The sequence below is a fragment of the Amblyomma americanum genome, chromosome 5, assembly GCF_052857255.1.
Source record: "Amblyomma americanum isolate KBUSLIRL-KWMA chromosome 5, ASM5285725v1, whole genome shotgun sequence".
In the NCBI taxonomy this organism is placed as follows: Eukaryota; Metazoa; Arthropoda; class Arachnida; order Ixodida; family Ixodidae; genus Amblyomma; species Amblyomma americanum.
This window is the reverse complement of record NC_135501.1, coordinates 197,320,176-197,345,894: the sequence shown is the minus strand read 5'-3', so window position 1 is coordinate 197,345,894 and position 25,719 is coordinate 197,320,176. Positions and strand designations below refer to the sequence as shown.

General features: G+C 50.6%; 2 protein-coding genes across 3 annotated transcripts in view; one reads left to right on the top strand and one right to left on the bottom strand.

Annotated features, from left to right (window-relative positions):
• Positions 1 to 7,069, bottom strand: part of LOC144133314 (uncharacterized) — a 33,032-nt gene extending 25,963 nt beyond the window's left edge. Inside the window, exons 1-3 of one of the 2 annotated variants that reach the window (XM_077666307.1) lie at positions 6,901 to 7,069; positions 3,854 to 5,456; positions 1,304 to 1,479 (exon numbers count right to left, since the gene is read on the bottom strand). In XM_077666307.1, coding sequence (XP_077522433.1) covers positions 1,304 to 1,479; positions 3,854 to 5,423 — 1,746 coding nt within the window. In that variant the 5' untranslated portion in view covers positions 5,424 to 5,456; positions 6,901 to 7,069. Of the gene's footprint in view, positions 1 to 1,303; positions 1,480 to 3,853; positions 5,457 to 5,950; positions 6,036 to 6,900 lie in introns of those variants that run through there. The other variant, XM_077666308.1, reaches the window with a different exon arrangement.
• A 4,702-nt stretch (positions 7,070 to 11,771) lies between these two features.
• Positions 11,772 to 25,154, top strand: LOC144134496 (GTPase-activating protein skywalker-like). The gene is made up of 9 exons (XM_077667405.1): positions 11,772 to 11,918; positions 13,789 to 14,124; positions 15,189 to 15,305; positions 15,411 to 15,521; positions 16,294 to 16,387; positions 18,766 to 18,881; positions 19,839 to 20,072; positions 20,920 to 21,275; positions 24,724 to 25,154. Exons 1-9 carry the CDS (start codon positions 11,772 to 11,774, stop codon positions 24,857 to 24,859), a joined length of 1,647 nt encoding a protein of 548 aa, XP_077523531.1. The 3' UTR covers positions 24,860 to 25,154.
• Positions 25,155 to 25,719: the final 565 nt, after the last annotated feature.

The window sequence follows — 25,719 nt, the reverse complement described above, 5'->3', positions numbered from 1 at the left end:
CTCCTACACACTTCGCTGAGTGGATGTCTACGCCAACCCGCGGATCCTGGAGGTTTGTGCAATTAACAGCTCTCGCTGTAAAACATGACTGATGGCTTGTTGCATGGCACAATAAATATTCAGCCATAACTACCAAGGAAGAAAGGACAAAAGAGTGACAACATTATACTGTGAAACTTCAATGTGGTCATTGACTTGTTTCTCTGAACCAAAATGGGATCAACCTAAAGTAACAGATTAAAGGAACACTGAGGAGAACCCTATCAAAAATTTTTTGTTAGCAATATCTGATAGTTCGGCATTTCATGGCTTTGTTGACGCTTGTCCGGGAGCGAAAGATGCATTGATTTCAAAGAAATTTGGATTCAAAGTTGAAAAATTTTTTCCCGCCGCTACGATTCAAACTCGAGAACTCTTATGACGACACGGAGAACTCTTATGACGACACAGAACGGAGTGACGTGAAACGTGACGTAAACGGAGACTCCGTGATTTCTGGCAAGTAGCGGTGCGGTGCGCTACCTTCCTTTGCAAGCCTCAGAGATTCGTGACATCCATGAAGTAAGGAAAATTCCTCCATGGTGGCGCCTCTTGTCCTAGGAAGTCATCACGCTTGTACTTGCGAGATTGGCCTGTGGCGGCGATACCTGTATTTTGGTTCTTGCTATTTTCTACATTACAAGAGCTTTGTTTTCAGGAAGAGTGGCGTTTTTGTGATCAGGAGCTGGTATTCTATGGATACAAGCCAACTTCAATTTCTCCTCAGTGTCCCTTTAAACCAAGGTTTCATGGGACACTTTTGCTTCTGGACATACAATACACAGAAAATTATGACTCCCAAAAACTATATTGGTCACCATAGAAATGGAAGGTTTTTAATACACTTAACAGGCAGCAAGTTTCAAGCATAACAATGCTGCAAGGCATGCAGTACCTGAGGCCCTACCCTGACAGGCTGGTCAACAGGCAAATAGCATGAATGCAGTGTACTACCTATCGAATCTTTCAGGAATATAAGGAGCAAAGCTCCCACGTTGAGCAGAATGCACGCGCACCTCTATGTACCTTTCAGCACCTCACAGTAGAGTGCCGAAAATTCTTTTTAAAGATCAGGCCATTAGCACGAGCCCCAGCTGACACTGTGGTCGTGTCAACATCTCGTCTATTCGACCTTCATTCGATGTTTGTGTAATTTTCTCGGTCTCATCTGAATTTGAATCGGCAAAATTCAACTGTACTTCACGGTTCATTAGCTCGTCAAAAGCGCAGAAACGTGCCATGCAGCAGCAAGCTGGACACGTACACGAAAGAGGGATTCGAGAGGGGCGTTCTCATCCTCAATTTGGCACAGGACTCCAGCAGCTAGCAAATGGGTGCAGAATTGAGCTGCCAGCAGCTTCAGGTCCTGCTTGGTCAGCAGAAAGCGCAGGTAGTGGTCCTCGGGGAATGTCGTGCAGAACCAGTTGAGCAGCATCTGGCCTGCAGTGCACATGCAAACACTGAAACACCACAGCCTCAAAAAATTCAACTTCAAAGGATAAACTGCCAGCCTGCACTGTCACTGATAACAGGCATAAGTCTGGTCGACGCTTGATGCAGCTCATGACGTAAGAGAGACTAGGAGGAAGAGGCGCTAACCAGACATCAGTGTCGCAAGTACGTGCTAGACAATATTAGAGCAAAACACTCTGCAAAGTCTGTTAAAAGTCTGTAACAAAGAACAAAAATTGGCCACATAAAACCCAACAACAAGGGATTTTATTCCAGCATGCATATATCTGCACCTCCCTCTAGCCATCTAGTGCATCAAGCTTGAATCCTACAAGCCATAATGGTCCAATGTGTTGCCATTTAAGAGCTTTACCTCGAAAAGTATCGTTATTGGAAAATGAACAGAGGGTTGAGCATCCACGGAGAGAGAGTTTCTCAATAATGAAAGTTTGTACTTTCTTTTTCAATTCATTTCTTAAAGAAAACACAAAACATGCATTGCCTTCAGGTGTTTCATGCTCAATAATAAATAATAATAATAATAATAATAATAATAATAATAATAATAATAATAATAATAATAATAATAATTGGTTCTTGGGGAAAGGAAATGGCGCAGTATCCGTGTCATATATCATTGGACACCTGAACGGCGTCATAAGAGAAGGATAAAGGAGGGAGTGAAAGAAGAAAGGAAGAATAGGTGCTGTAGTGGAGGGCTCCGGAATAATTTTGACCACCTGGGGATCTTTAACGTGCACTGCACATCCCACAGCACATGGGCGCTTAGCGTTTTGCCTCCATAAAAACGCAGCCGCCGCGGTCGGGTTCGAACCCGGGAACTCCGGATCAACAAGTTTTGGGCCATTTGTTTATTGCTGTACGACAATAGCTACAGTGTCAAGCACCAGTGCCAGCATTTGGAAAGCCAGCATCAATTCTTGTACACGCAGAGGGCACCTTAATTAGCATGCTGCCAGTTTTGCAATGGACTCTCTTCACAATCGTGTGGCAGCTTTTGCTATTTGCCAGCTATAACCTGTCACTCTGCGTAGATTCTTAAAAGCTATAAAAATGACTGCTCAAACCCTTTCTGGAGCAGCAATGCATTACTGCTTGCACGTGCAGCCTTTGGCGAAAGTAAAGGGCCCAAGGCATTCGCTTTTAAGCTGTGTATTGGGGCTCCAGTAGCGTCCGCAGGTGCCCTAACTTTCGGAGGGTAACGTTAAGAGTTCCTCTTCAAGACGTTGGAACGCTTGATGCGTAACGATCAAGCCATTCAGCATAACCCAAAAGGAAAACACCTTGGGCTCAATACTTTCGGCAAAGCCTATACATCAGCCACGCTCTAGCAGCTGCTGTTCAAGTCCTGTCTGAAAAATTTTTCCAAAGCCCACACAACTTGTGTCGAACCAAAACCACTTCAAGCTTTTAGGGTCAAAGCGATAAGAATCATCACTGTGGCTGCAATGTCTTAGTGTGTGAAGGAACAGTTCTGCACACATTGCAGAAATATTTCTTCACCAAAAATGTGAGGCACACGGTTTCTGTTAAACAAAATGTGTTCACCTGCAAACCAAGTTGTCCTGCATGACCAGGCCAGAACGAAACGCAAGCACTACTGTACGTCTTTTGAGTGTGTAGTTTAACACAAACTGGTATACACTTGCCAGAGGCTTTACTTAGAAACAAATCATGCTAGTTGTTCATGGCTTAAGGGATACAACTCTATAAAGTTTTTGTTCTTAGTAACAATTCCATACTTGTTTCTCACCATGCAAATGCAATTGTTAGGCAGCAAATTGCGCACTTATTGCCAAGAGAATTGCACTCCTAAATGAATACTTCTCACCACCACTCCATTCAAACTCAAGTCAATAACGAAAAGGACTCCGTGATCACCACTCGGAAGCGAATGGTGGTGTTGCATAGCCTACAGGGATCCACGTTTGAAAAAACAGACTTGAAACCAGTGCAGTTTGCCTGTGAAAAAGGCCGATAGCAGCAATAACAGTTTTTCATGTTATCTTGCCTTTTCTAGATGAAAGCTCCGTTTTGAGTTAAACTAGCATGTTCATCGTTAAAACCCAGCAGCCTAATTGATACAGGCAGACTTGAATTTGTCCTCCCTTTGAAAAGACAAAAGATTTGCTCTGTCTGCAGGCAGTATTCATACGTGATTCCCACATCACACTACGGCCATCATCATCACGTGCATGTGCTTCAATAAGCAATGCTGCATCGATGACCATGTCCTGGAAGGATATCATACAACTACCACATTAGATCAGCTAGCACATGCGAGAAAATGTTCTCACGGCCGGTTCAAAGAAGCGCGCGCGCATGAATTAACTATAATTACCTTCAAATTTTTCGTAAATGCTGAAGTCGAGCTTCTCGGGCACCACTTTTGGCCGGTTCACCTTAGCCTCGATGGCCGCTCGTTCCAGAGTGAGCGAGGCAACTTTGCGGAGCACATTTCCCGCCAGAGGAGGCGCATCATCGTACGTAGAATGCCGGCGCCCTCCGACGCTCGTTGAACCGGAGCTTGGCCGAGCATCGCCGCCTTCCTCGTTATTGGCGGGAAGCGGGGCCGTGGAAGGCGCCGAAAATTTGGGAAGGACCACCTTGCGGTGTTGCGTCAACGTGAACGTAGGCGCTGCATAGCCCGGCGCACCGCCGGCTTCACCGCCTGCCTTGGAATCGCCGCGGCCCAGACCCGTGCACGACGGAGTCGCGCGAGGATAAGCCGCCGAGTCGGCTTCACTGTGAGACCTCACGCGCGACACCGATGTGCTCCGGTAGGAGCAGGGCAGCGTCGCTCCGGACACCGCGGTGGTGACGGGCGCGGACGAGGGCGGGGTCTGGGGACGCGGAAACACGAATTCGGCGTCGTCGCCGAACACGGTCGTATCGCTCGCGTTGCTCGGAGACTGCTGCGGCGACGTCTTCGCCTCGGTTTCAGTTTCGGCCGCAGCATCGTCTGCGAGGGCGCCTTCCGCATCCCCGGGAGTCGGCAGGTGCGAGACCGTGTCGACGTAGACCGATCCCGAAACCGAGCTGTCAGGGCTGGTCGACTCACTTTTCTTCCGGGTCCCATTAACCGCACCCACGTGCGGCGATTCGGCGGTCGCGGCGACGACTTCGGCCTCGGTCTTCCCCGATGCGGCACCCGCGTCATCCGCGGTGGCTTTCCGCACCGGCTGCGGTGTCTTCCGTACTTTTCCCCTGACGACGTCGCGCCCAAGTCGGAAGAGTCCCGGGCTCCCTTTGGGAGTGTCTCCCGCCAAACAGTCCGTCGAGCCCTTAGCTTTCGCTTGGTGAGCGCTGCTGCTCGCCTTGTTGCCCATGGCGTGCGAGGACGCGTCTCCTACGGGCGCGGCGGCCTTAAGCGAGGCTTCCGGAACGATGCAACACGCGTCATCATCGGCCGCCGCCGCTTCACCTGCCGAGGCGACGCGCAGCAGACGACCTACGCCGTTAGGCTTGACGATCCTCCGCCAATCGCCGGCCGCCGAGACAGCAGCGACGCTCCCGCCGTGACCACGCCGACCACGCTCGGCCGGCAATGGCCCCGTGACAACGGCGTCGTCTGCTCCTCCGCCGGCGTCGTCTGCTGCTGCTGCTCGTCTGACTGTAGGCGATGCCGGCGTTGTAGTCCTGCCATTGTGGCCGTCCAAGCCATCTAGGACTACGTCGGCGACGACGGGAGGTCGCTTCTCGAGGAAGACCGAACAGCGTGCCGGTGTCGCCAGCCGTCGCTGCAGGTCGCACGCAGGGCTGGCGGCGGGTCGCCTGGACCCTCCGGCGCCGGCCGCAGTCTCCGCGGCGGCGAACCTCTCGATCTCGTCGCCGTACCGCTGGTAGTGGGCGCTCGGTGGAGGGAACCGCCAGAAACGCCACTCGACAAACTCGCTTCTTTCGTCCGTCATGGGTGCGACCGGACGCGGTGCTTACGCCTCCACCTGCAAGAAAGACACATACATGTATACACGCGTGGCAATAATGAACGCTGTGGCGACGACGCGACTGCTAGCAGCGGGGCGAGACGAGCGCTTCCGCCGGCAACGTAAATTGTATGCGTTTACACAGCCACAGCCGTCTGTCGGCCAATCGCACACCAGCGATAAGGCTGCAGGAAGGGACGGCCGATCGCTGATTTCGAAAACAGCACGCAGTATGTGTCACTAAGGCAATATGTGATCTCTGTGTGCTCTTGGCAAACGATGTGTATCTCAGAGACCGTCCTATCAAACTGTTAATCAGAGATAAAACGAAAGCAAAGTGAACTCGATAGTAATTAAAAGCAGAAACTTCAGGCGCGCAATCGAGTAGGGGAAAATTAGCTCCAATTAAAGTCGAGCACAGCAGATGAACGTGCTTCATATCGCCGAGATGAATGTAATCTGTCAATTAAATCTGGCATGGGGTAAATATTAAAGATATGAACGCGTCGTACCGGCGGTATAAAGCAACCAAAGCGGCCTCGCTGGCTATCTGGCGTGCCCGTGAACCACAGATCTTGTTGTGGTCGTGCCCTCGAGTATTATCTCCGTCACGCAGCGCGCGCTCAGTTTTTGGTTAGAAAAAGAACATAGCACTAGCTTGCACACTGTCGCCTAAATTGTCGACGTTCTTATAAAAGTGTTCAATACACGGGGTGTAAAAATTACACTCCGGTGTAAGACTAGATCTTTACACCTTTGCCCGGTCTAGATAGCGTGAACATTGTCTAATTTCGCATTCAAAAACCCGCCAGCGAACAACACTGAGTGCAAAAAGAAAACGAAGCTTCCTGGATATGAACACGTTTATTAATTCAGTGCGCGTGTGAATAACTGATGCTTCATATACAATGTAACTTGAGATGAAGGCTTCGGAGGCCTGAAATGGCAAAATAAACGAAGCTAAAACGTATCGCACGTCAGACGTCTCTCTGACGTTGTCAGCGGGTATTTTTGCACGTTTACGACTCGCTTATCGCGCTACTTAGACGCGCCACACCGCTACATAAAATAAAATCGCGCCGTCATCGCCGCAATCCCACGCGCCCGTTCAACGGACCGTTTCGAGCTACGTTCGTGGGTGCTACCAGCGAAAGAGAAGGCAACTTTTCCTAAGCGGAATGCTTAAACACAAACTGTGAGGAGATTCGCTTCTTAAAACAAGAATCAACACAACACGGCGTGCGCAAACAACTAGCTCGGTTTTACAGATCTCTCGAAAACCGGCCGCACGAATTATACGCGAAGCGGAAGGCGGAGAGCGCGCAAGGTGCCGCCGTAATCTGGCGTACGTATCGCCACCGCTCGCTTCGCTGGCTTCGTCGCGCGATGTTTGCTGCGGCCGTAAGAAAGCGCGGGCGCTCGTTTTTTTGAAAAGCGGGCGCCCGTTCCACTCGAGACTCACCAGCGGCCTGCCAACTCCACGAGCATCATCTTGTCTGCAAGACGCTGCCGGAACGCACACGCAACAACTTTGCGCGCATAAGCGGCGATGACGCCAGCAGCGCGAGCGACGAACCGTCGTTCGGCTGGGGCCGACCGTCTGTCCCCGGCACAAGCCGTTGTCCGGTTTCGCCTGCGGAAGGAAAGAAAACATCAAAAATGGCTGCCGGCCGCAGTGGCAGCGCTAGGGTGAAACGACCTTGGCTGGAACGAAGGAGGGAGAGAAAGACGCGGCTCCGCTTTTCTTACGGCGTTCTTCTTGCCTTTGTGGCTGTTGCTTCGCGAAAAAAAAAAGGCGCGCGGTTGCCCGCTGGTTGTTGCAGGTGCCGCTTCGGCTGCGGTATAGCTTCGTGAAGAGCGCGATGGCTCGCACTTTTTTTGAGGGTATGATGCGAGCGTTTGGCGACGGTTTATTTTTCCTGCATCCTGCGTTGGCTCTCTCTCTCTCTCTCTCTCTCTCTCTCTCTCTCTCTCCGGTACACTGAAAGGCGCGGGGGTTGGGAGGTCGGCCATGTGGAACCATATCGCGTTCGCCCAGCGCTATGCAGGTGCAGGACTCGTGGTGTGTTGTCTATCGTTAGGCAGTGGTCTGGATGCGGTGGTGGTGGCTGCCGTGCGCGTAGCGTAGCGCGGAAGTCCCGGGTTCGTTGTTTGGCGCGATATATGCGCGCTGGGCCGAATCGCCGCTGCCCCTCCCCCTCTCTTCACCCTCCCCCACCATCTCTCTCCCTTCGCTCTGTGGCATCAGTATGTCGCGCCCGGAGGTCAAAGGCGACCATGCCGTGGAGTCCGGAGTGACTATATGGATCTTTGCATAACGCGCAGTTGCGTAGGGTGCGGAGATTGCACATGCGGGACCCCAGACAACACCAAACGTCCTTAGGACGCCCTCAAATGATAAGAACGTCCTCGTCCCGAGCAGGACATTCTGAGTACCTTTGGAGTGCATCGATGGCTAAATGTCCTCATGAGGATGTCCTCAATTTGTACTTTGCTGGACGGCTCGAGGATGAAAATTCCTCAAACGTCCTATAATCGTCCTATCGCAGGATAGTACTGTAGAACCAAACTGAGATCAAACCAGCTTTATCTCTCTCACTCGGCTCTCATTAATTAAAAACTGCAGGTTTATTAAACGATATGTGCGTGACAATAACGAGCTAATGAAGGAAGCCCTTGTGACCCCAAAAATTATATGCCTTGAGGAGATGTCTTAAGATATTGTTGCTTTTACAACTTTTCTTATGTATCGCATAGTCTTGATGAGGTTCGATTGTTGAAATTTTTGGGCCTCTCATCATTTCAATCGAAGCAGCAGAATACAACTCCAGAGAGCTATATAGTATATCTCTCTGCGGCCCATGATAAACCCGTGCGGTGCCTGATGTTTTGGGAGCCTCACACCCAACTTGAGCGTGGTGCGGCATCGCCTCTTTCTACCCGATTACTTTTTATCCTGCGAGTGTACCACTGTGTAGAAGTTATGAAAGGAAGTGCACATGAAGGAATGCAGTCCACTTTCGCGAAGAAACCCTCGAAGAGAGCCTTTATGACGGTTTTCTATAATGTCCACTTATTTTGCTCGTATGCGAGGATCCACCGGGAGAAACGAAAGAACAGCACACGACAAAACAGAATGCGTCAAAACAGCGCACAAAAAATAGCACAGGGAAAAACGGCGCAGCGACAAAATAGCACAGGGAAAAAACAGCACGCGTCAGAACAGAACGCCGGACAAAACGGCAGAGTGATAGAACAGCACAGCGACAAAACAGCACGACGACAGAAGAGCGCGGGGAAAAAACAGCACGACGACAGAACAGCACAGCGCAGTATAGGCCGCTCTGCGAGTTGCTCTGAACAAACAAGGCTAGTGGACAGAGTTCTCCGTGAGGCTCAGGCCCGTGGACTAATGGACAAGTGCAGCCCACCCTTGAGGACCTTTTGATTTTTTTTCTTAAAATAAAGTTGTGCCTCCTCTTCCTCCTCCTCAATTCACGGACAGGCGCCTTTCACTGTGGCTAAGATGAAGAAGTAGAAGAAGTACATCTCATGGCTGCAGAGGTTCGGGTACCGGGTGTCTCGTGCCACTGCTGCTAACAGCAGCTGAGTATACCTTCCAGCCTCCCCTGCGGGCCACATATGGATGTCCTTCGAGTCACTGCGGTGTCCAGAGATCCTGGTCTCGCGACTTCATCGGTGGGTGTCCCGGTCCTCTGACCTCTCACCCAGGGCTGTCCTGCCTCGGTCATCCGCTACTGCCGTCCCTAAAGGAACTGGAGCGCCACCTTGAAGCCCTTCATTGCGGTCTCAAGGAGCTCTTCAGGTCGGCAAGATACCATCACGGTTCCTTTGCTATACACTTTCTGTACTTGGCATGTCGGTGTCTTTTACCTCTGTCAGGATGGCGCTCCGACAATGATATCTGTATAGGGTTTGTGCTTCACGCATATGGAGCAACGGAGCTGTCGTGCCGGAGAATACCGAGGTCCGCATGCCCAAGCAGCACAGGTAATCGGCCCAATATTGGGAAATGATGGTTTCACACTGGCCCTTTGTATGTCCAGCCATTGCCAATATATTCCCAATATTGGGCCAATTATCTGTGTTACCTGGGTATAGGTGGACAGCATGAACGTCCAGACGGGGGCCCTAACGAAAACTAAAATCAAATGAACGTATGGACACCGTAAAGAAGGTTGTTAAAGATGATGGCGTTGCATATATGCAGTGATACTAAACCCACCTATGTCACAATGATGACACTTAAAGGCAGACTTCAAGGAATTATAACGGTAACGTTGGCTGAAACGGGGATACATGCGTACGCTCTAAACACGAATGCGCCTATATATGGGAGTACAAAGGGGAGTAAAATGTCATCTAGCGCATTCCTTTCCAAAAGGGAGTGCGCTAGGTGACAACTTACTCCCTTTTTACTCCTTTCTGTTTAGAGTGTTGCTACGAAATAGAGGCTACGAACGCGAGCAACAACTTCAGCGTCGCAGTGATATTTCAAAGGCTTCCAAGGAAAAAGTGAAGCCGCTGGTGCTCGTGGGAGCATATAACAGCTGGCGAAGTACAGCGGCCATTTGTTGCAGGAGCTCCACTTATTAATGGATCGTTAATCTGTTGCCCGCAGTTGTTGAGGTCTGAAAGGTACCCCTTGCGCTTCGAAGACACGCCGTACCCTCACACAGCAACTCTGGACAGGACATTACTACACCACAGCCGTCTTGCACAAGAGAGGACGTTGCCTATCCTGCACGTATTGGGCTCGCGCCCTACCGTCAACATGTGACCGAATGGCGTAAACCTCCTTCCCTTTCTTTTTAATTCGCGCAGCCAGCAAATGACATTCTTTTGTGCGATTCGAAAGTGTTTATGTCGTTACATGTATCTATTCCCAGTTTCTGCGCTGAGTTCTATAAGAACCATTGCTTCTATCAATTTGTTATAACGTAACTAACGTTTGGAGTTCTGCCATAAATTACACACTGTGATGCATATTTTTGTACACATGCCACAACAAGCAATTCTGGACAAAAGCACTTGTGAACAAGAAAGAGTTTATGAGCGCAATTTTGTCATACATTGTAAGATTTCAGTATAAAAATTAATACACATCCACACATCCGCAGATCTCACGTCGGCAGGCTTGCATTTTTTTTTTCTATCAACGTTTTTGCTATCGCCAAAAGCGTTCCCCCGACCGCGGCGGCTGCGTTTTTATGGAGGAAAAACGCTAAGGCGCCCGTGTGCTGTGCGATGTCAGTGCACATTAAAGATCCCCAGGTGGTCGAAATTATTCCGGAGCCCTCCACTACGGCACCTATTTCTCTCTTTCTTCTTTCACTCCCTCCTTTATCCCTTCCCTTACGACGCGGTTCAGGTGTCCAACGATATATGAGACAGATACTGCGCCATTTCCTTTCCACCAAAAACCAATTACTATTATTATTAAAAGCGTTCCCCATTGGTTTTCAATGGCAGTCTTGAATGCTTGATGCTAGCGATGCAAAATCTTTGCAAGGATTTAGCTACACATCGGAAGAGTGGACCTTCAATATTTCCGTCACAGTACTTTACAATTTTCAAATATTCAATGTTTCCGTCCAAGAATGTTGGCCATGATATCTTGCTACGCGCGTGTTATGCCTTGCGCTGCATCTTTTGTCACTTGCAGTGTGTTGGTCTCATTGTTTTGTTTTTGTTATTTTTGCCTATTTTGCAAAGACAAGCCCACACCACTATACCTCCCCCCCCCCCCCCTCCCCGCCTCCCCGTTTTTAATTTGCTGCCCGGTCGAAAATTACGACAGAGCCGGTCCCAAAATATAACAGAAATTTTTATCTTCCTGTCGTTACGACAGATTTTTCCGTAGTATTGCGAAGCTGTCTATTGTGGTGACATAACTGGCTCTGTCGTTAAGACAAGAGACTGCTCAATACTACAGAAAAATCCTGTTGTTACCAACAAGAATTCCTGTTCTCGGGTTCCAAAATACTACAGCAATATCTGTTGTGACAAAAATTTTCCGTAGAGGTTTGTAGCGATAGCTACATTACTGTAGCATTTCGAGCCTTCAGGGTGGCGGCGGCGTGGCGCCGCCACGCTGTCACGTGGTTGGTCACGTGACCAAGTTCCAATCGGCCAGCTGTAGCTATCGCTTCACTCCAGGTTTAACCAGAGCTAAACCACCGCCATTTTTTTCGATAGGGTGGCCTAAAGACTATACGATGGGTTTGCGGGACCATGTAGAGCATGGTCCCGGCGATTGACGCTGCATTGTCCCCTTTGAATGCAGCTCACTGCTTGCTCCTGGGGCGAGGAATGGCCTTGCCCAGGTGCTTCCAGGCGGACTTTGTCGACGAGTGTAAGGTACCACGGCCGATCCCCGCCTCCCCGACGCCCATCACGAAGGTCTATGACGACGCCATCCAATTCATCAAGCAGGGCAAGATCAAGGAGGTGATGTCGGTAAAACGAAGAACGTATACGGGGAGGGAACGGGCACACGGCGCGGACATGGCTGCGGCGGTCGGAAGAGCTAGGCGCAGCTATAGTAGGATACAACTTAAAAAGAAAAGTTGTCCATGGCCCGCGTCGGCTGCGTTTTTATGGAGGCAAAACGCTAAGGCGCCCGTGTGCTGTGCGATGTCAGTGCACGTTAAAGATCCCCAGGTGGTCGAAATTATTCCGGAGCCCTCCTCCACTACGGCACCTCTTTCTTCCTTTCTTCTTTCACTGCCTCCTTTATCCCTTCCCTTACGGCGCGGTTCAGGTGTCCAACGATATATGAGACAGATACTGCGCCATCTCATTTCCCCCAAACAACAACAATTATTATTATTATTATTATTATTGCCCGCGGCGTCCTGTATGACCCCGCTGACCAAACACAGCAATAAATGACATCAGCTCTTTAATGTTCGACTATGTATGTCAAACGACTTAGAGACGTCGAAATTCTTGCGCTAATAATTTCTTCTCGTGGTTCGCTTCTTGTTTAGATAAGAAAAGATTTAATACTTGGTCGTCAAGGAGGAATTCTCTGTGGCCGCCCTGAATGTGAGCGGAGCTTCACCGCAGACTTGAGTTGTATCCGGCTATAATCTTTGTCAAAGGTAGTCGCGAAGGTCACTAATTAATGTTTTCACGCATAGTTTCGGTTTTCACGAGGAAGCAAGCTTGCGCTGAACACGCTTGCACTCTGATCACATGACATATTTAACGGTGTCAAATGCAGTCCTTAACCAAACGGTAACTTCAAAGCACGTGGTGGAAACTTTCACAATGCCGTGCACTGCAGCGGTCATAGCACTCCTGAGGCTTCAAACTCTTAGAGGTGTGCTGGGCTCTGGTGCGCCGGAAGGAACCATTGCAGGCACAATCACGGAACAGGTGGTTGAAGTGAACAGACCCTTCACTTGTTGTCGCCCTGCTGTGCGCTTGTGTCTGCACGGAACAAGTTGAAACAACTAAAGTCAGGCCCTGCACCATGTTAATTCCACAGGAGAGTAAAACTGCATGGCAGCCACTTTAACTGCAATCATGTGAATTGGCCTCTAGTCGTCACAGGCGTTATGAGCCACCAGTGGCCCTGTCAGTATGCACGTTAGTACAAAGATGCAGTCATTGACCACATCAGCAATAACGGCACGTCTTGGACCCGCACCGGGAGGAACCCTCTTTAAAATCCACTGAATCGTTGGCATAACAGTGTCTCCGGGATCCTCACGGTTTCCGAAAATATGTCAGCTCCGAAGCCGGTCGGTGACTGCAGTTTCTTAGTTTCCAAAATCGCCAGCACGCTATACATACACTCTACTCCATCTCACAAGTTCTCGCAGTGGAGTGGAAAGTATCGCAGTCGGAAGTAAACGACAGAATCGTGCCCAAAATACGACAAAATTTCTGGTCGTTTTGTCGTCACGGCCGAATTTTTTCTTTGTAGGATTGTAGTGTTTGTATGCAGTCATGTTGTGTTTTCTGTAGTACGTTCCTGTTGTTCTGTCGTTACGACAAGAGACAGCACAATGCGACAGAAAATTCTGTTGCACAACAAAACCTTATGTTGGTACTGCAGGTCTTGGGCAAAAAGATACTACAAAATATCTGTTGCGACGACAGAAAATTTTCTGTTTTTTCGACTTTGATACCGCAGCAGCGAGCCGACGAGTTCCTCCATGAGTGGCCTTTTCTCCCGCGCACTAGAGCGCACACACTGCTTGACGCCGTATACCTCACGCTTGCGCCTTTCGCTGTATACGAGAACTCGTGAGGTATAGATAATGTGTTGCACTTTGGCGGCGTTCAAACTCAGCCCCACGAACCGCGTTGTTCCCAGGCGAAGAACATCGTGCGAACCCAGCACTGGCCCATCGACCATCCGAACCGGGGCCAGCTGTGGCTTAAACTGTGCGAGGGCCACTCCAAGGGCTCCGTGGAGGACGCCTACTACCAGAGTACCGTCAAGGAGGCCCTGGGCGGCCTGCAGTGGCCCCTGAGCCTGCCGGCGTTCGCGGACCCCATCTTCGGCGAGGACTACTTGCTCTCGGCCGAGGGACAGCGGCGTGCCGAGCGGGTGCTGTACATCGTGTCCGTCAGCCACCCGTTCGTCAGCTACTGCCCCATCCTGCACCCCGTCGCCTCCCTGCTGCTGCACTACCTCTCCGAGGAACAGGTATCCCGACCTGCCTCCTCAAACTGTTCGGGCGTACTCGTCCGCGTTAAAAAGAAAGGGGACTCAGTTCATGGCGGTATCCCGCCAGAAATAAGCGTATGCACGTGGTTTTAACTAGCGTGGTCGAGCCTGACGGACAGTGTCCACACTTTCTGTACACAGCATAGTTTCTTACTGTTAACTAGAAAGAGAAATCTGGCGCCCCACCTATGGGAGTTTGCATGGAGGTTGCTCGAGGCCACCTCAGCCACCATGGGCGCTTTCCTATTGCCTAACTATTGCCGACCACAAAAGCCAATATTTCGTGCTTAACAGGCGCATTTTTAAAAATAAATATATTTAAAAAACGTTGTCGCCTGAACACTTTTAGAGGTTTTTTCACATTTCGGAAAACAGAAAACCTTTTATTGGCGTCGTGTGCGGTTGCGTTTTCACTACTATGGCTTTTGCGCACTACTTTTACGCCGAAGTCGTCTGCGCGCGGGGCGCACCGAGGATACGGAATGGGACATCTCAGTAACTCCACTCTGTGCTCCTGAAAAAAAAAAAACCTAGTGTCTCGCACTAAGTAGCTCATCGCCCCATGATGCTTTGCGCGCCCATGGAGGTTCAGGTGCAGCGCCGCCAGCTTTCCCTCTAGTTAATGGTAAGAAACTCTATGGTCCGCATGCAGAGTATAACTCAGGTAAGGCCGGGTAAGTTTCTCGGAAGAGCACCATGGGTAGCGCACTCCCTTTTATAAAAGGGAGTGAGCTAGAGGACAACATACTCCCTTTTTACTCCTTCCTGTTTAGATGAGGACTCACAGCCAGCTATGAGTGTTAAGTAGAGAATGACCAATTCTGCATATACTGGCGTTAAACCGCAGAGCTCCGAGTGGTATGCGGTTTGGTGAGCTAAGTTACACAAACGTGCAGAATACCGCGGACATATAATAAACCACAAACGCAGCTACGGAAACAGCAGTAGTGCACAACGCTTTCACATTCATATCCCGTAAGGAGACTTAAGTGCCCCCGGTAGTTTTTATTTGTATAAGGTGTAAGCACGTGTGCTCTTCGCAGACGTACGAGTGCGTGTGCGCCCTCATTGAGGGCACCGTCGTGCGCCACCTGAGCACCACGCGGATCATGTACGACACGTCGGCCCACACGCTCATGCAGCTCACCAAGCGCCTGGCGGTGAGCATATACGACTCTATATCTCTGCATTCACGTGTCCCATATGCATTGCTCCTCCCAATGACGGAGTTCCCACAGTGACTCTGTCCCTGGCATGCTGCGCAGAAGAAGACGTACACCAAGCTCCTGCGCCACGTGCACCGGGAGGACGAGCTGGAGAAGATATTCCGCACCTGGCAGCTGTGGATCTTCCGCGGGCTGCCCTTCTACCACGTGGTAAGTGGCCGCGGAGCACTGTTACAAAGACGCGGAAACGAATAAAGGCTCCTAGAGACTTATCGCGATGGACATCGACGTCTTTGAGCGGTCCGTCAGTCCAGCATATCCCGATGTGGTCCACCATGGAGATAGTAGGAAGCGCGACGGGAACCGGGAGGTGATCCATCCCTCCACGATGGCGTGGGGCCTATCGGTGCGAGGGCAGAGCCACATCTCTCGCAGCCCCATGTCCCTTTTGGCTCGGGCCTTCGGGGATGTATCCTTTAGTTAGCAGAAAAGAAAAAAAGAGTAACAGAAGATCAATGCAATTCATGCGCCACAGTATGTGTTAGCATTAATGTATCCCCCTGACGGTAGAGGGTGGCATGATAAAGTCCGTCGATCGCAGTGCGCCACGCCGTATACCCTCGCCACTCTGCCAACCCCTCGACTATGTTGGCAACCGCGGATTCTCTCTCTCCGTCCGCCGCTTCCCGCCAACTCGCCTCTCTCAACTCACCACCCTCTTTCTGTCTCCATTTTCTTTGCTATTTCCCTATTTTCTCTCTCCCCTTCATTATCCCTCTCGCCCCTTCCCTCTCTTCACTTTTTCTACTCTTCCTCCGAGGCTTCACACACCGCCGCTTACGTCGGACACTGCGCTGATTGGGGTTATAATGCTAACGCATTGAAAAGAAAATGGAATTTTCGGCAACGACCTACCGCGCCTACTGCGGCGCCTAAAGGCACAAAACAGAGAGCGTTTAGAAGGCCTTGTGGAACAACGCAGGTTCGCACCATGGACTGCTTCCTGATCGAGGGCGTCCGTGCGCTGTACCGCATCGCCATGGCCATCCTCATCATCTTTGTACAGGCGCACCCGAGTGAGTCACGCATGCTGTCTACTGCGTGACAGCTTTCTCTCTTCCCTATTTTGCCAACAAAAGAAAATCGAGAGGGGGTAGATAAATTATGATATCGTTCCTTTATACCGTTAAGAGATCGAACCCCTTTGATCCAACTGACGTTTGATTTCTATGCACTGCACCGATGAACTAGTTCAAGAGGAAGAAATGGGCTTGGGCAAGGCATGTAATGTGAAGGCAAGATAACCGCTGGTCCCTAAGGGTAACGGAGTGGATTCCTAGAGAAGGCAAGCGTAGCAGGGGGCGTCAGAAGGTTAGGTGGGGAATACGGTTGGCGCAGCTGGCAAAGGACAGGTTAATTGGAGAGACTTGGGAGAGGCCTTTGCCCTGCACTGCAGGGCCTGCAGTGGACGTAGTCAGGCTGATGATGATGATGATCTAGCTCATTATGGGCGGACGTAGCCAGCGAAAGTAAGCTTGCCATAAAACTGACAGAGATATACATTGAGTGTGAAACGAAGTATGCATGTGCGCCTGAGTTATGGCTACACCGTCTTCAAGCGACTGTGCCCGCGTGGTTCCCTTTCTCTCTTCTGGCTCGCAGGAGAGTATCCCAGCGTGTCGATTTTCGCGCGCGTATTTGGCGGCAAGAAGAGCAGGAGCAAAGGTGAGCGCTCGCGTCCAAACATTTTCGTTCTTTCACCGAGAATCATTTGCGAAGACATTGGCTTTTGTGTTTGCTAATGTGTAATTATGTGACTCCTTATTTCAAATCTGCTCCAACTTGCCGAATTTCCCTAGGTTTTCGGACTAACACTTTACCACTTCAAAGTGTTGATCGATTAGGCCTCACCGTGCCATCTGATATAGCAGTCCTGGTTAGCTGGGACCACCTGGGCCATCAGTCCTGGGACCAGCACCCGGAGGACAGGCGGTGGTCCCGGGTTCGATGTCCGTAGCAAGACGAACCTTCCTCAAAATGCGAAATTTCTGAGAAAGCTGTAGAGTTTTCACTTGTAACCGTGTGGCTGGATTTGGTGGATGCGCATGAGTAAATAGCCCGTTCATTAAAATTTGTTCTCGTATACATAGCGCTATAGACAGACGAAGACGACACAGAATAAACAGGAAAGGTCCTGTCCTGTGTATTCTGGGTCGTCTTCGTCTGTCTAGCGCTACATATACAAGAACTTCTGGTTCGGTTGGCTTATGGTTTATGGGGGTTGACGTCCCAAAGCGACTCAGGCTATGAGGGACGCCGTAGTGAAGGGCTCCGGAAATTTCGACCACCTGGGGTTCTTTAGCGTGCACTGACATAGCACAGTACACGGGCCTCTAGAATTTCGCCTCCATCGAAATTCGACCGCCGCGTCTTTCGGGCCAGCAGCCGAGCGTCGTAACCACTGAGCCACCGCGTTGGCACACAAAAACTTCTAATCAACTAGCACAAACCAAGCTTCTGTTAAAATTTGCACTCCTCCTCGGGGAATTCCCAGAACATTATGATCTAACGGGAGCTGATCTGCATTGCCGAGCCGAGCCTCTTCACGCCTGTCTGGACGCGATACGAAGGGACCAATCGCAGCGGGACAGCGTCGCATTGGTCGCAGAATAGGATAATTATTTTCAGTCTACCGTAAAGTCACATGAAGTTTTTTTCTTTTTGTAGCGAGAGCTACATTACGGTAGCATTTCGAGCCTTCAGCGTGGCGGCGTCGCCCCGCTGTCACGTGGTTGGTCACGTGGTGTGGAGCAGCTGCCGGTGGCGTGGCTGATCACGTGGTTCGTCACGTGGGTGGTCACGTGACCGGCCACGTGGTGCGGAGCAGCTGTTGCTGCCGGCGGCGCGGCACGCCAGCGAAACCGAGCTGCCACAGCTATGCGCATGCTCCATGTCAAGTGGGACGAAGTTAAGAAGGAACGCCTAGCGAAACGGAGCGGCGAAAGTCTGAGTTTGCAATTCAACTGAGCAAGTTCCACTCGGCCAGCTGTAGCTATCGCGTCACTCCAGGTTTAACCAGAGCTAAACCAACGCCATTTTTTTTTGGGGGGGGGGGGTATGTTTTTTCCTGTCGACCTGAAGACAGCAGGAACGTTTAACCGAATTGCTTAAACTATAGTGCAGGGTTTTAAATGTCCTCTGGTCAGCTGTAGTAGCGTAGTAGAATGAAATGTCGCTCGCTGTCAAAACGTTTTTGACACGGTCAGTGACCCCAGATTCATTCTACTAACTGGTTCACTTGCAAGATCAAGTTAAGTTAGTTCTCCGAGGTGCCCAAAGACGGCAACATTAATATGGCCGTGTACCAACTGGAATGGTTATGACGTCTTACACGCGCATTAAGGGGTTGGGCTACATGCGTGCTGTTGAATACTGCGTTGTACTCTTGCGCCAGGACCTAGCAATGAGGGCACACCAGACCCGGGGAGCTTTCTAGACCGGATCATAATGTTCTGCAAGGACATCCCCGACAACGTGGACAGGTTCATCAAGACTGCCTACAACATCCAGGTATGTACACATCCGTCGGTGGATTGACGCGTGTGCAATTAAGGCTCTGCTGAATGGCCGTGAAATTCCCTCCTAGTACTTTGACGTTCCTGGTGTCCCTAAGGTCATTGAAGACAGGCCTCTAGTGGTCCTCCAACAAAACTGAGCCTGCACAAGGCCTCGCCTCAACGTACAATGGGCACCAGGAACTCCAAGGCCGTCCATAGTGAGCATGCATGCCTCTTCAAGCGTTTCGGTAACTCGAAAAGTGTCCCAGAAACATTCAGAACCCACTGAACGTCCTACCGCCACACGATAGGTGGGTTCCTATATATTCTCGCTAGAACTACAAAGATGCGCGGCAATATAGTGCCCGGTTCCTGATTAATTTCGCTGGTTTCTTTCTAGTAAAGAGGGACCTCGGTGTGCGGGCGTTTAATTCTTTGTTGCATTCCAGATGGTACTTGAAGCCATCGTCAGCCGCGTCAAGTCCATGGCCGAACAAAGACCTCTTTCTCAGTGACATCTAGGCACTCGTATCCAAGTTGTTTCGGCTGAAGCCGCCCTATCTACGCGAATCCTCTGACCACACCACTCAGATTGCTTCTCACCCGCTCTCCATCACATTTGTTTTTCCTTTTGGTGTCTGCTCTTTAATCCCAAGTAGACATGTGTATATCTATTGTGTGAACTGCATGCACCGTTTGTTGTAAACTTCCCAGACAATTAAGGGTGCATCAGTTGATGCCTTTACCGGAAGTGACGTCACTTCAGGTCTGGTGACGTCATCCCCTTCCAACCAATGTGAATGTTTTCGTCTGGTGACGTCATTTCCTACCAGCCAATGGGCGAATTTCATCACCGACGACGCATTCTGGGCCAATGGGGCTTCTATGACGCTATCGCATTAGTAGTCGCTGAACCACCGCGACTTGCCCAGAGCTAGCAATAATTTCCGGACCGCGCTATGCGTCCCAGGGCGTCAGCGCGAAGGTTCTCAACGACCAGCTGCTCAAGTCTGAGGCGTACGTCCGCAACCGGAAGCCAATGCGCGGGGTCGCAGACGGCAGCATGTCCGGCTCCGTGTTCCGCCTGGAGGTCACCTCTGCCTGCCTGACCGTCAAGGAGAGCAAGTATGGCGCCGGGGGCGCCATGCACTTGGGCATGGTGCCGCTCAACAACTTCCACTCGGAGATACTCAGCGCCGAGCAGGTTGGTACGCAGGCAGGGCGACGAAAACGCTGTACGCTCACGGACTATACTCCCAGATTGTGCTAAAGTATATATAACCGACGAGGAACTTGCATAGGCCGGCAGGCTCACTCACAAATGCATTGATATGTCCTGAGAGTGTGAATGGGTGTGAGTGAGAGGGATTTCAAACCGTTTGCGGTGGTGAACTACTGCCTCCTTAACTGGTAGAGTGCGCGTGACGTTACTGTGCTACGTTATTGTGTTCGGACCAACCAGGGCAGAGAGTTGCAGTGACGTAACGCGTGACGTCACTATATGATGGCCAATCAAAGTGGTGCGGGGTTACGCCAACGCCGGAAAACGTGCCCTTGGCAGCTGCCGCTGTAAGAAAAAATGGAAAAGACATTTAATTAAGCTCCGCTTTAATGGTGGGACCGTAATGGGTTAATTCCCATATATGCAGAAGGGCATCCTCTACTTTATATTCACAGATCGATGGGTGTCCTCATAGCCCTCCTGGCGCAGTGGTGCAGCGGTTAAGCGACGAGCCACTACTTGCGATGGCAGGTGCTCCCAGAGGTGGGCCTTGTGCGATCCAGTCTACTCTTCCCGAGCAAACAATCATTAATTTAAGTGTCACCTGCCACGGTGGGCAGTTTGCTCACTATCCAGTGGACAGGCTGTGATGACGCCGCAAGGTCACGTGACTAGGTGGCCCACCTGCCTCCTATAGGTCTCTCTGGGGATCACCTGCCAGAGCCATGCCCTTGATTTTTCGCTCATAACACCGACGCCGGTTTTTCTGCGTATAACGGAGCCTTTAACTCTACCGCGTTAATAATTTGCGTGTATTTTTCCCCCGCAGATGGCCATCATCTGGCACTGGCTGCCTCCTCGCATCACGATGCTGCAGCCCGAGATGATCTACTCGACCAACGAGCACGGCAGCAGCCTGACCAACTTCTACTTGCATACGGACATGTGGGAGCCCACCGTGGTCGTGGTGCTGACGACGCGGGGAGAGCGATTCGGCGCCTACTGCTCCACCAAGTGGCAGGAGCGCAAGCAGGCCTACTTCGGCACGGGCGAGACGTTCCTGTTCACTTTCGTGCCGGAGCCCAAGCGCTTCGTCTGGGTCGGCGTCGGCTCGGTCAAGGACGTGCCCCACTCGTCCAAGCTGTTCCTCTCCGCCAACCAGACCATGTTCCAGATCGGCGCCGGGTACACTCGGGCGCACGCCTTTCTCAGCCTCATTCCCAACGATTCTGGGCGTTTTTGAAGGGGAAAGTGTTTATGAACTACTTTGGTTTGGGCTAGTTTGTGCATAGCTTCTAGATGATGTCAGGACGGCGCGAAAACAACAAGGACCAAAGAGGCACACGAACAGGCGCCTGTCCTGTTGTGTTCGTGTGCCTCTTTGGTCCTTGTTGTTTTCGCGCCGTCCTGACATCATCTAGAAAGTGTTTATGAACGCAGTTTTTTTTCTCGCATATTTTAAGGTTTCGCTATAACGATCAACCCTTATCCGCAGATCTCCCGTCAAAACAGGCTTGCATTTTTTTTTTGCTATTAACGCTTTCGCTATCGTCAAAAGTGTTCTCCATTGGTTTTCTAGATGCGAGCGATGGAAAAACTGTAAAAGAAAAATTTTGCTACACACGCGGAAGAACAGGGTTAATTGGAGAGACTTAGGAGAGGCCTTTGCTCTGCAGTGGTCATAGTCAGGCTGCTGGTGATTATGATGACCTTACAATTTTCCAATATTCCAAATGTTTGCCCAAGAATGTTAGACATAGGTGTAAGAGGAGGAGGAGGAATTTTTTATTTAACCAATGGTAGCCGCTCCCATCCTTTTAGTGTGGTGTCCTCCTTAGTCCAGGACTGCGCTGGCTGTAAGTATCCTGCGCGCCTGCAAAAGATAGCGTGTCCGTGTCAGAAGCGGTATTTAGTAATCCGATGGTATCTGCCTGGCGCCTTCTTTAATTCCGCCATATGCATAGCCGAGGTGCTTTCTGAGCAGGAACGGCGTTTCATTCGAATGACGACTTGCAAGGCGTCATGTAAGCTCAGGTGGTGGTGTCCCCATCGCGTTGCCAATAGTAAATGGCCGGCTTCTACCTCAGCGTATTATTCAGGATCTCGACTCGTTGTAATACCGCATAAATTATTCTTGCAAGGACCGCACTCTTTTAAAATTCAGGTGTGAATTTTAAGGTGCGGCCCAGGCTCGAATTAAGAAGAAAGTATAAGCGTATTTTTCATAATTATCTAGTCCAAAACAGGGCGGTGCGGCCTATACACGTGTCTGGTCCTTATGAGAGGTTATGCGGTATGTAGCAGCACATCTACAGCCCACTACGTCACACGAATGTCATTACAGGTGTACGGTTAAAACGGTTTAATTTTTGGCCATCATGTTATCGCTACTGTTACAAATCTTCCCTGCATGAATTACCCAAGCACACTGTCGGATACAACTCAAGCCTAAAGCGGCTTTTTCCCGTCAGAGCCCCCTTCCAGGCAATGGCGTCAGTCGATTTTTATTAGCCTGCTTGCGTGAAAATGCAGGGAGTGGCAAATTAAAGGGGATAGCCCCCCCCCCCCCCTGAATTGTCACGCTCAGGTTTATGAAAACCGGCCGACGCCATTGGCTGGAAGGGGGTCTTTTGACGGGGAAAAGCCGCTTCGTTCTTGAGTTGTATCCGACCATAGCTCAGTTGAAGCTATACCTATCGTAGCGTTAATCTTTTCGCACTATCGCACTGTGCAGTTTCCAGCCGCAAATTTGACAGCTGTCAGAAAGGTGAACATTCTGTACTTTCCAGCAGGTGTATGCACTATACTGAGGTCTGGAAAAAGAACGCTGTACTTTTATTGAAGGCGCCTGCAAAAAAAAAAAAAAAACTAAACATACGTAGACATTTCACGTGTCATACCAGACCTTCGGCATTTTCAATCTGCAAAACAGGTTCCCGCCGAGGCTGGAAAGCTCTAGCGAACCAAACTGCACACCGTATTACTCGATTCTAACGCGCACTTTCTTTCACGAAAATATAACCTCGAAACAGTATGCGGGTTTCAATCGGATACAGAACCTAAACCACGCGACAAACAGCCCCAGCGGCACTACGATACCAAAATGGCGGTCAAGCTCTTCATGCTACTTCTCCTACCCTACTTTGGTGCGCTGATATAGCATGGCTGGCATCACCATGGTTTTCATCGAATAATAATAATAATAGTAATAATAATAATAATAATAATAATAATAATAATAATAACAATCATTGGTTTTGGCGGAAAGGAGATGGCGCAGTATCTGTCTCGTATATCGGCGGGCACCTGAACCGCGCCGTAAGGGAAGGGATAAAGGAGGGAGGGAAAGAAGAAAGGAGGTGCCGTAGTGGAGGGCTCCGGAATAATTTCGACCACCTGGGGATCTTTAACGTGCACTGACATCGCACAGCACACAGGCGCCTTAGCGTTTTTCCTCCATAAAAACGCAGCCGCCGCGGTCGGGTTCGAACCCGGGAACTCCGGATCAGTAGCCGAGCGGCCTAACCGCTGAGCCACCACGGCGGGCTAGGTATGCATCGAGGCATTATAGTTTTAGATTATGCGATCCGCCACCCTAATCCGCCTCCGCGAGGTGCTACTGCGCGTGCGCAGAACGCCCCGAGGGCGCGCCTGCCTCGTCGAGACCGCGCACGTAGTTGGGGACTTTATATTGGCGGGCGTGTGGCGCAATCTGGTGCCTTCAGGGCGTCCTGCGCACGCGCAGTGGCACCTCGCGGAGGCGGATCACGGTGGCGCGGGTTGATAATAAGTGGTTTTGAGGGAAAGGAAATGGCGCGGTATCTGTCTCGTATATCGTTGGACACCTGAACCGCGCCGTAAGGGAAGGGATAAGGGAGGGAGTTAAAGAAGAAAGGAGGTGCCGTAGTGGAGGGCTGCGGAATAATTTCGACCACCTGGGGATCTTTAACGTGCACTGACATCGCACAGCACACGGGCGCCTTAGCGTTCTGCCTCCATAAAAACGCAGCCGCCGCGGTCGGGTTCGAACCCGGGAACTCCGGATCAGTAGCCGAGCGCTCTAACCACTGAGCCAGCGCGGCGGGTGCGCGGGTTGCGCCGAGTTCAATTCGGTTTGCGGCTTGCCAGGCTGTATCCAGCCGGGCCGCATGCGAGTACGAAAGGATTGGAAGGTGCGCTGTGTTATCACCGTTAATTTCCATTTGCCTTCGACGGCCGGTCTCGCAGTTGCGTTATTACGATTCTGTTACTTCGAGGGGCGCGCGCCGCGATGACCGCCAAGAACAGACAAAACAACTACCAGAAGTTACGCCAAAGTTACCATGAAATTTGCTTAACAGTTCTGCTTAAAATGCGTGTTTTTTTTTTTAGTTATCGCGAGCGTGGAAAAGGTTGCGCGGAAGAGTCGGGTAATAACGATACAGTCGAACCTCGTTATAACGAAACGGCTTATAACAAAATAATGGATATAACGAAGGGATGACGATTCCCCTTGGAAGCTCGTTCAACACTCCGTTATAACGAGGTTCAACTGTATTTCCAGTCAAGCTCAGGCTGCCCAAGCATCCGTCTGTTGTTTGGAAAGGCCGCATTCACCTTATAATGTCGGCTTTTCGCACCGCGACTTGTGCAGGAACGGCATGGGGCTATACATCGACCAGTCCCTGGAGAAGGGTCGCACAGAGCACTGCGACACCTTCGACAATCTGCCGCTGGCTAGCAGCAAGGATTTCGTCATCCGCGTCCTCGAAGTGTTCGGCTTTTCCTGATCTCCAGTCGTTCAGCGTCCATACAACCACCGCCGCTGCCAACTCAATCACCAGGGACAGTTCGCAACTCTGCATGCACTTCCTCGAACCATCCGCTACTGATGTAATGCGTAACGTCAGCCGTATTTAGCACGACCACACTCCCATCGAGAAGTCGCTGAAAGGGCGAGCTGCGATATAAATCGCCATGCCATGGTACTTGCACCTGGACTGGACGGGTACCATGGACTGCAAGGCGTTCAGGTGATTCCCTGCGTGCGTAGATTACGTTGCTGTATTGGCATCCATTTCACTGCCGACTCCATATACAAGTCCCCTGTAATGGGAGACTGTCCGCACTTGTTTCTACGAGATGTGAAGCGTGTCTTGCGGAGTGGTCAGCTTACCAGTGTCTTGAGCGAAGAACCTTGACCAAGTCTTCTGTTTGGGTCAGTATCTATAGAAGGCTCCTGGTTGTCTTGGGCGTACGTCGGCTTCGCACAGCTGCAAATTCACCGACTGAATTCACTTCACTGGGCGTCGCAATTTATGCAAGGATCTCTGCGATGTTGGAACGTTGAAAGTGCGACCATTGTCTAAGGGTGACTCCACGACATGCGTTCCACGCTTCTGCGTTTTGTGAACTGCGCAGCATTCCGACGGGGTACACGGTGAACGATGAAAACTGTGTGTATAGGACCCTTGGATACTACTGTCCGGGACCGTATGGAACGTAAAGCGGCGTAGATAACGCCTGTTAGCGTGTTTAATAGTTTTGGGCCCTGAAATTGTTTTTTTTTTGTGTTTGCATTTTTTTCGCTGTTTTGTGGACTGCGGACAGTGTCTTCTGACTGTCGGAGTTTTCATTCAGTGAGCATGTG